At 46.9% G+C, this 9,451-nt stretch overlaps 5 protein-coding genes across 5 annotated transcripts; 4 read left to right on the forward strand and 1 right to left on the reverse strand.

Annotated features, from left to right (window-relative positions):
* Window positions 1-1,856: 1,856 nt before the first annotated feature.
* HO173_013372 (uncharacterized protein) lies at window positions 1,857-3,196 on the forward strand (the record flags this gene model as incomplete). Its single annotated transcript, XM_037315192.1, has 2 exons — window positions 1,857-1,948; window positions 2,104-3,196. 2 exons carry the CDS (start codon window positions 1,857-1,859, stop codon window positions 3,194-3,196), a joined length of 1,185 nt encoding a protein of 394 aa, XP_037157924.1.
* Window positions 3,197-3,314: 118 nt separating this feature from the next.
* Window positions 3,315-5,443, forward strand: HO173_013373 (uncharacterized protein; the record flags this gene model as incomplete). Its single annotated transcript, XM_037315193.1, has 2 exons — window positions 3,315-3,366; window positions 5,004-5,443. 2 exons carry the CDS (start codon window positions 3,315-3,317, stop codon window positions 5,441-5,443), a joined length of 492 nt encoding a protein of 163 aa, XP_037157925.1.
* A 274-nt stretch (window positions 5,444-5,717) lies between these two features.
* Window positions 5,718-6,689, reverse strand: HO173_013374 (uncharacterized protein; the record flags this gene model as incomplete). The annotated part of the gene is made up of 1 exon (XM_037315194.1): window positions 5,718-6,689. The coding sequence occupies one exon, from the start codon at window positions 6,687-6,689 to the stop codon at window positions 5,718-5,720; it is 972 nt and encodes a 323-aa protein (XP_037157926.1).
* A 1,098-nt stretch (window positions 6,690-7,787) lies between these two features.
* HO173_013375 (uncharacterized protein) lies at window positions 7,788-8,585 on the forward strand (the record flags this gene model as incomplete). The annotated part of the gene is made up of 3 exons (XM_037315195.1): window positions 7,788-8,281; window positions 8,340-8,410; window positions 8,485-8,585. The coding sequence occupies 3 exons, from the start codon at window positions 7,788-7,790 to the stop codon at window positions 8,583-8,585; spliced, it is 666 nt and encodes a 221-aa protein (XP_037157927.1).
* Window positions 8,586-8,798: 213 nt separating this feature from the next.
* HO173_013376 (uncharacterized protein) lies at window positions 8,799-9,126 on the forward strand (the record flags this gene model as incomplete). Its single annotated transcript, XM_037315196.1, has 2 exons — window positions 8,799-8,993; window positions 9,046-9,126. The coding sequence occupies 2 exons, from the start codon at window positions 8,799-8,801 to the stop codon at window positions 9,124-9,126; spliced, it is 276 nt and encodes a 91-aa protein (XP_037157928.1).
* Window positions 9,127-9,451: the final 325 nt, after the last annotated feature.

Consider the following 9,451-nt stretch of genomic DNA (forward strand, 5'->3'; position numbering starts at 1 on the left):
ATCGAAAGAAAAGATATTTATAATACTACGAGAAGTTTATAATAAAAGCGGTTATTAGACTAAGACTAATACCCTAGCAAGATTATATAACTACTACTAACCTAGGAAAGTATAAAATATTAAGAAATATATTACTAGGTATCTTAAGTATATTAAATATAGACCTACTATCAAATCTTAACTTTTATATTTTATTAAAGTTATATACCCTTTCTAGCTTATAAAAATAAATTTTATAAGCCCACTTAAAACTATTAAAATAGGATCGATATTTATACTCGTAAAGATCTACTATATAAGTAGATTTACGATTTTCTTTACTACTATATCTATTAATATAAAGAATATTATCTAATATCTTAAATTATTCTTTACTATATATAAAAAGTCTTATATCTATTATCTCGATCGCGATTAGTATTTCTTTAATAATAAGTTAAAAGAATTCTTAAGATTCGAAGATATTATTATCACGTATAGCTCTTCTAATACTTTTAAGAGTATAGAAATAATCGAAATCTATAATAAACTACTAAAAGTAGTACTTTATAAGGATTCCCTTTATACTAAATTAAAATAAGATCAGCGTCTACTAAAGACTAGAAGTTTAATTAATATACGAGTTATTAAATACTTAAAAATCTCTTCTATTAGTATTCTTTTTAGATTGCTATTAAAAGCTTCTACTAGTATATCTACCTTACGTATACTTTTTAAATATAATATTCCTACTTAGATAACTTAGCTAAAGAATTTAATTAATTATACTTAAATCGTATAATAATATCTTATTTATCGGGCGGATCTTTATAATATGATTAGATAACGTTTAAATTAGTAGAAGAAAGATATAACTTTCCGATATAATAAAGAGATTAAGCAAGTTACGCATTATATTAACGATCTAATTATATTATACTAGAAAAATATAGAAAAGCTAGAGACTCGCTAAAGAGATTCGTTTCGAATAAGTAGATATAATAGATTTTATAGAAGATTCTTTATACTTATATAACTCAATAACCGAAAAATTAGATATATATTTTATAGAAATTATCTCAAGAAATTCGTTACTCGTATAGACTATCTTTTAAATTCTATTATCCCCTTATTACTATAATAGTAAACTACTCGATATCGCCGCTAGAAGCTTTTCTAAAGATATATGCTTTTTATAGAAAGTCTTAGAACCTATACTTTCTCGGCGAAGAAGTTTATGCTTTCTTGAAAGTTTATGCTTTCCCGGAAGCTTATGTTTTCTTAGAAGTATATACGCTTGCGGAAGGCTTTAGGAATAGTGGCTTTGTTTTATTCTTTTCTTTAGATGCTATACTATGCTACGGCTTTGTTTACTACAGAAGCAGCTTTTATCTATATTTGTATATAGCTTCATAGTCGCTGGGGCTCTTTCTTGTTGTTCCGTAGTAGTCGGAAGGTGCTTCCTGCGGGGTTATTCTTTCTAGCTTTATATAGTATAGTTTACTTGACTAGATCCTTAGGGAATCCTCGGGATCCTGCCTCCATAGAAATCTACATCCTCTTCTACCCACACGAGCCGTGGTCATTCTTGTTCTTTCCACACATCTCCAACAACAAGACTGATCGGCGGACGTGCAGATATTGGTATTTCGACGATGCTCTGTCCTCGATACGGTAAAGGGGCGGGAGGGGCCGCATGGTAGGTTCTCGTCTGCCAGTTCACGCTACCTTTCATCTGTTTGTGTTTGCTCAAGTTCATCTCTTGCAGTGATAAAATGCATATTCCAATACCACACTTTTGCACCATAACATGACAGCATTTCTATTAAAACTTAGATAGACCAAGTCAGTGTTTACCGTGTGCACTGCTCTTGACAATGGCGTCTACTCCAAGCTCTGAATCTACGGGCTGGACTCCACCCGAAGGCAATTGTGATAAATGCGGAGCCCCTGCTTCTTGGGCAGAAGAGTATGTAACTTTGCAGTCCTTTCCTTTTGCATGAGACCTCTTTCACAGGTCTTGAGAGACGCGTTGTAGGTGCAAAATATTTTTGCTTGTTCTTGAATTATCTTTTAGGCGTTGGATTTCGGACTCACCAACGCAATGCTGACGGGCAAGTATAGCTGGACAAAAAACTTGTCATGGTATGATGGCGCCAAACTCCATGTGGCTACTTATTTTGCAAGCCCACGCATGTGGCCCTTAGGGTACATACTTGGTAGTCAATATTCGCCCCTCAATCTGGAGCAACAATTTCCAAACCTCAACTGGAGGGACCGCTTCGAAGATCTTCTCGCACTCGAGTCTGGGAAGAAGATGATCAGTGCAGTCAGCAGACAGAAAGAGGCCGCAACCGCCTCTCGGATCCGCAGTGAGAGTGTCCACGATGACATCTCTCGTGTGAATCAAGACCTTCAGCGCAACCAAGATTATGTTGTCCTACTGCAGAATTTTCGAGAAATATCACTTCGCAGGAAAGATACTGCCCTTGTTTCAATGATTGACGATGACGGACTACTATTCCAGAGAAATTGCTCCGAAACGATCATCGCAGATGGGAAAGCTCTCATTGACAGCCTCAAAAATCTTCAGAACAAACCGGCTAGCAGCTACAAAAGGAGAGTACCTTGGATCACTTCTCTCATCTCGAGCGGTGCGATGCTAGGATGGGAGTCGGCGGTTTACGACAGCGCAGACGGGTGGTTGGCAGATGTCTACAAGGCTGACAGCTCCGGAGACGGTCATATTTTCTCTGAGTTGGATTTGACCATGATTTTCAAAGAGGGCTCTCAACTGGATTTCAGGAGCCCCACATGGTCGACATATGAGGGTTCTTACCGGGTTAGCTACCCGCAAATCGAGCAGCTCTGCCCGGAGGGAGACGCAGATCCAGACGCAGATCATACATACGATACCATTGAGAATATTCGCCCGTCTATAATCTCACAATTGACAACAGCGCAACGGAGAAAGTCGTGGAACGGCAGCATTGAGACGCGGGTTGTGCTTAAGAACCGCTTCACCAACGGCAAGGAGGAAGAGAAGACGATCGTGAATGATGCTTCGAAAGTTCTCGAAGAGGTGGAAAAGGCACATGCTTCTGTCAAAGAAAGGCATAACGCTATCGGTCTCGCACTCTGGGAGCTGTCATACCGAAAGCAGAAAGATAATCTTGCTGTCGCGAAGGAAATGGAAGATGAGGAGGGGGTGGAGTAGAACGCTCCAAGAGGGACGCAATATGTTTTCTGCGGTTCAATGGTATTTCCCCTCGCTCCTGGCATAATCGGAATGCATGCTGACTCATTAAGATACCTCTCGACGGTTTACGATACCCATGACTGTCCATTTCCTTCTCTGGTGGACCAGCTTTACGAACCATCTTTGTGGTATGATCCTCATTCTTTGCGCATGATGCGAGACAACCTGACATTTTCCAACAGAGCTCGATGATGGTGGAACCCTTCCAGCCTTGGGTAGAGACGTGGCACTGGGCCGACCTATTCTCTCATCCAGAGACTTTTCTTGAATTGATCATTAATGCATGCTATTAGCGTCCATACCCATAGAAGCGACTGAATGAAACCGGGAAATTTTCCTCCGATGCACCTTCTTCGATGACAATAACCCTCTGTACGAACCTCGAGCCACCCGTTCCTCATATCTCGCCAACACACCCACCATATCCCCCACTCCAACCCCGACCCCCTTTTCCTCCTCTTCAATCCTCAAACCCTCTCCCTCTTCCTCCTCAAGCCCCAACCCACTCTGAAGAACAAGCACACCGTCCACTCCAGAACGACACCGACCCTCTCCCAACACCTCTCAACCAAACGTTCAACGTGCTCCCCAAATCCCATCCCCTCCCCCCCATCACGGTCGCCAGATTCGTAGAAACACCATTCGTGCCTGTGTCTCGGGCCCGGTCCCCATCTTGTGAACTGTACGCTTCTTCCACTATCCCCCAAGCAGTTCCGCCATCCTCATGCCCACCAATCCGCTCACGTACCCCATCCTCGCAACACTCCCATGTCGAGACCCACCGCACACGGCGAAATCTCCCACGCTCGCGTTTACTCCGCGCAAGCATCTCGATGCGTAGACCGCTGCATCCCGTCCCAACGAGCGTCTCGCGGGAGGCATCGGTTCGGCAGGCTTGGTCGCTTCGGGTGTTGCGACGGTCCGGAAAAGGGGGGGTTTTTTTTTGGATTCTGGCTCGCGGCGGTAGGTGAGCGAGGGAGGGTACCGGGTATACTTTGCCGTTGGGTTTGCGGAAAGTGGATACCTGGGGCGGACGATTGCTGCTGATTGAGGAAGAAGGTTGGAGGGTTGGGGGGGTGTGTTTTGCGTTGTGAGATGAGAAGAAAAGAGTTGGGGTGGGGGGGTGTGCTCCTTCGTTTCGATCTGGCTGATATCGAAGTCGGCGGCTCACCACGTATTATCAACATCCATCCCGTCGCTCGCACATACTCACTGGTTTTCAGGCATTTATGCTAGAATAGACGGGCACGAGAAACCCTCCGTCCACGATGCATGGGTTCTGCCTCCCATGTTGCGAAAGAATAGACGGTTCGATGTCGTTCGAAAACGTAGTCAGTTTTCACAGAAATTTTGTCAGGAACGTAACGCTGCCCAAGACGCCTGTACCTACTCGTCCCTCTCCAAGCGTCCTCCTAGAGACCATCGTCTTCGCTCATTGAAGCTTGACCACCTTGTCACACCGCCATATCCCGGTCAGGCACCATGGCGCTGCTTCCAGTATCTGGGCTTCCCAGTCGGACCATGATGCTCCTCTCTGGAATCATTGGCTCTCAAAGCTCATTTCCAGACCCTTTGTTCCCTTCAACTTTCTTCCTGATCTTACGATCATTGAATTGCTCCCTGCTCGGCACAGTCCAGCTGCCTGAGTCGTTCTCGATGGTGAAGTACTCCTTATCGGCACCAAGGCCTTTTCCTTCCCTGATGTTCCTCCCGTACTTGAATCGCTTGCTCGCGCTCATGGGCATAAAGTTCGTTCTCTGTGCAGAAGCACCTGCGCGCGAAAGGTCTGCTTTACATGACGGGTCTCCTGGGTGTGAGCAGCCCGCTGCTGCGTCTTCTTCTCATGGAACTCTGCCATCAAATCACGGGTCCAAGCGCTTGGCAAGGTCGACGAAGGTGGGAAGTCCCAAGTTAATTTGGGCAGCGAGGGCAGATGAGGGTGCTCCGCCCGAGGGAGATCTTGTCGCTGGTGGCGCTGGGATGGAATGCGTTGAGCTAGATGGTCCTACAGCTGAAGACCCTAGGCCTGATCGCATTGACCCTGATGATGCTGATCGGGGATCTGTTAGTGTTAAGGTTAGTGGTACTGAACCCAAGTCGGGGGCCGCAGGAGCCTTTGGAGGAAGAGAGTGCGACATTGTACTTTGCCTCGAACGTTTTCAAGGTTTGGCTCAGATTGAATCTTCGTTTTTGCAGTCTAGATGACAACCGAAATCACGGTTGGCTCGGAGTGGTGAAAGTTGAAGGCTACGGGGTCATCGGTATATAAATATCATTAGACGCTAGGTGTCCAACATTCCCGCGCAGGTTCCAAAAGTTTGTGGACAGGTGGAGCGTCGAAGGTAGAACCACTGATGACGAGATGGCCAGACACTTTCAGCATACCTCGAAAGCTCTAGACTTGCTTAGAGACAACCTGAGACGACGGATGTTTTCTGTCGTCGGAGCTGTCCGCAGTAAAGCCCACGTTGGCAAAGGCTTACTTCTTCGCACGAGAAGCTTCCATCGCAGTCCTCATCTCATCCAGAAGCTCTGGATGCGTATTCTCAATTAGTCTGAGCCACTCTGCATCTCTCTCCAGATCGCGTCTCTGCGCCTCCTCAGCAGCAAGTCTCGTACGATCGTTCCACCTTCCCTCCCAAAGGTCCTCAATAGCGTTCCTGGCCTTGTCGATAGTCGCCTGATACTCCTCATGAAGCATAATAACTTGGTCAGTAGCATCCTGCTGGATACGCGCTAGACTTTTGGTATGAGTAATAGAAAGCGACTGAATTCGCTCTTCCAGTGCAGCGACTTTCGCAGCACACCCTTCCCTACCTCTCTCTAAGTCTCGATCTAGCGTTTTCTGCATTTCAGCAACGCTAGCAGCAGCGTCTTCGCGAATGCGCTCTATTTCGCGATTGTTGGCCTTCCATTCTTTTCGATAAGCTTGGTCGACGGCTTCTCGGGTTGCGGCCAGTTCTTGCACATGGGTTTTCAACTGTTGATCATGCGCCTCATAGATGCGGGCAAGCTGACGGGCGTGATTTTCGTCGATGGTGCGCACGACACGGCCGTAATGAATACTGAGAGCATTTTCGGGGTCGGCAGTCGATGGAGTTGGCGGTTGCTCTGAGTCGTTGCCGCTTGGCGCGTAGGTTTGGATGGGTGCTGGCCTGGGTGCTTGGTCTTCATACGGGGGTAGAGAGGGCGCAATGGAACGGATGCTGTACATGGATCCAGGCCGAGTGGAGGTAGTTCGGGCAGCGTTGCCTTCGAGGACATCGTCAATCTGGAAATGCCCTTGCGGCAAGGTGGAAATGCTGAATTTTGTCCCGGTCGAAATGACACTAGATGCCCTTGATCGGACTGAAACTACTTCAGAATTACTGGTACCTTCTCTCGGTTCAGGATTGTCTGCCTGATTATCTGCCATATTGTACAGTAGTGGCTGGTTCACGATGAGGGTCATGGCCACTCGTTATATGGGCGTAGCCCCGAGAACTTGAAGTCAAAGAGCAAGCATTGTATTATCAGTGCCAGGCTACAAGGCTGCGAGTCTTCAAGGTTCTTGGAAAACGTCACAGAGACGGCTGATTAAAATAGAAACGAGCAGGCAGACAATTTGTCGTCAAGATTGTCGGTAAGTGCACAGCCTTTCGATATCGCAACACGCCAGTCAACCAACAGACTAGCTCTTGTTGCTCGAACAGAGTCACGAGATCTGTCTCTTCTAATAGAACCAGTTCTTACCAAGTCTTACCATGTCAGTTTCTGAGGACAAATTCGATTGCAACTTGCAAGTCGGTTGAGTCAGCTTACAGCGCATCCCTAAGGTCTAAGGTACGCTGCAGTCAGACTTTGCTTTAGCGTAAGTATTGTCGCGGTGAAATCAATCCCCGCTGCCCGGGGCCAACCCATGCCCAGTGAAACTACGTAGCAGTAGTAAGCCTCCCAGAAGTCAAGCACATCATCATACATGGAGAATCCTCATTGGAGGAGATTAGCCAATCAATGCACGGCGACTTTGGCGCTCACTCATCACAAAAAGTAAGCAATGAAGAATAAAAAGCCTGAGAAGGACGACGAGAACAGGGTTGAATCAGTCTTACTATACCAGACAGGCTCAACCCCTTTTCTTCTTCTATATACATGTGATCAGGTTGTTTCTATCAAAGTCCCTTAAACTTATGCCTCTCAAAGTGATTGTCGTCGGAGCAGGTATTGGAGGTCTGTGCGCGGCTACATCGCTGCGACAAGCAGGACACGATGTCGAGGTAGGTTCAAAGAATTTGCGAGTGTTTCTTTCTTGCCCGTCGTCATTGAGTTGAGCAGATTGCATTTTTATTGTTCTTGGCTTTTTGTTGGTAGAGAAACGATGATGCTCATCCTGGTTGGGTTAGCGGCCAGCTGAGTTGTCCTTCCTACTGATCGTGGATACTGCTCTGTTTAGATCTTCGAAAGGTCAAGCTTCACGGGCGAGGTGGGTGCTGCGCTGGTCTTGACACCAAATGGTAGTCGAGTCCTTTCAAGTCTCGGATTCTCCTTCGAGCGAGCCCGCGCCTGCAAAATGGTACAATGGGACACGATACTCGGAGATTCGATGGGGCGTGTGGCCAGTCTCGACCTGAGCATGGCTGAGCAAAGGTTCGGCGCTCCTCTTTGGTCGGTGCATCGCGTGGACCTGCACAACGAGCTCCTTCGTTTGGCAACTAGCGAAGATACACCAGGCTCGAAACCAGTCACTCTTCGGCTGGGAGCACAGGTGGTGGATGCTTCGACAGATGGCTCAATTACGCTAAAGGATGGTTCACGTCATGCTGCAGACCTGATTGTAGGCGCTGATGGACTTCATTCGGTCTTGCGAGGCACCGTTTTGACACATGATACCAAGGTGTCCGCTAGCGGCTTGAGCGCGTTCAGGTTCTTGATGGATACAACAATGCTGGAGGATGATGCAAAGCTTGCACAGGTAGTCGAGGCTAGAAGTCCAGGGCTTTCTCTCATCATCGACGCGAAAGAGACCATCAGTGAACGTCACGTGGTGTGGTATCCATGTCGGGAGTGGGTTACTCACTGTTGAACCGCACTACCGAGATCCTCATGCTAATCAAGCCACCAGCGGCGAAGTCCAGAACTTCGTAGGCATTCATCCGACACGACCAGCGGATCATGAAGAAACGGAAACCGAAGGTAAGACTAGAAGTTGAAATCCATCGACATTTCTGGTTGCACCGCAAGCTAAATTCATTGGTGGGGGCCCTAAGCAATGAAGGACTCCATGCTCAAGGAGTTTGGTCACTTCAATCCAGGAATTGTCCGGATTATTTCGTATGTTGCAATACCTGCATACGTACGTTGGGCATAACAACTTGCTGACCTGCTGTGCAGCCGGTCTTCGCACGTAAAGTGTTGGCCGCTCTATGTTCACGAACCCCTACCTACATGGTACAATGGCAGAGTCATTCTAATCGGGGATGCTGCCCATCCGGTGTGTCGACCTTTCACAATGCACCAAGCTAAGCGATCATGACTGACAAATCAGATGATGCCGTTCGGTGGGCAGGGTTCTAACTCTGCGATGGAGGACGCTGGGGCGCTAGGCCATTTATTCCGATCCGTTCATGATCCTGCGACGATCGAAAAACGGCTGCAGTTGTTTTGGCTTGTCAGAAAAGACCGGGTCTCCAGAACCCAGATCATGGCAAGTGTTAGAGCCGGTAGGGAAAAGAAGTGGAGCAGGAGCTTAAGAAGTATGCCGATCCGCCAGGATCAGGTACGTTTTGCATAGCCTGAAAATAATTGGAAAAAGCTCACTGGGAGCACAGCCGTTCCGTCTACACACCAAGAACGAACTGACCACGACTATGATTATGATGTTTTCGCAAAATGTGAGGAAGTACTTTTAGAAGGACAAATGGGGGAGATAAAGGTCGAGTAGCCACTCCTTTCCCAACCTTCCGAGACTTGAAAGATCGACAGGAGGATGCTCAGCTGCTACTGTACAGTTCAAGAATTCGAAAAGAGATCAAGATTGGTTGGTTGGCTGAGTAGGTTCTTTTTTTCCGTTGAAGCGTCGCAAGATACTCGACGTTAGCCGTTAGCATCGTCTAAGGATCTGATGAGGGCGAACGATCTGTATAGCAGTCCGAAACTTATTGCCGCCATGAAAAGACGAGGCGTACATGAATGACATGATAGGAAAGTCCATATGCACGATCACGCGGCTGAACA

Source organism: Letharia columbiana (genome assembly GCF_014066305.1).
Source record: "Letharia columbiana isolate WasteWater2 chromosome Unknown xpSc0000117_s0, whole genome shotgun sequence".
In the NCBI taxonomy this organism is placed as follows: Eukaryota; Fungi; Ascomycota; class Lecanoromycetes; order Lecanorales; family Parmeliaceae; genus Letharia; species Letharia columbiana.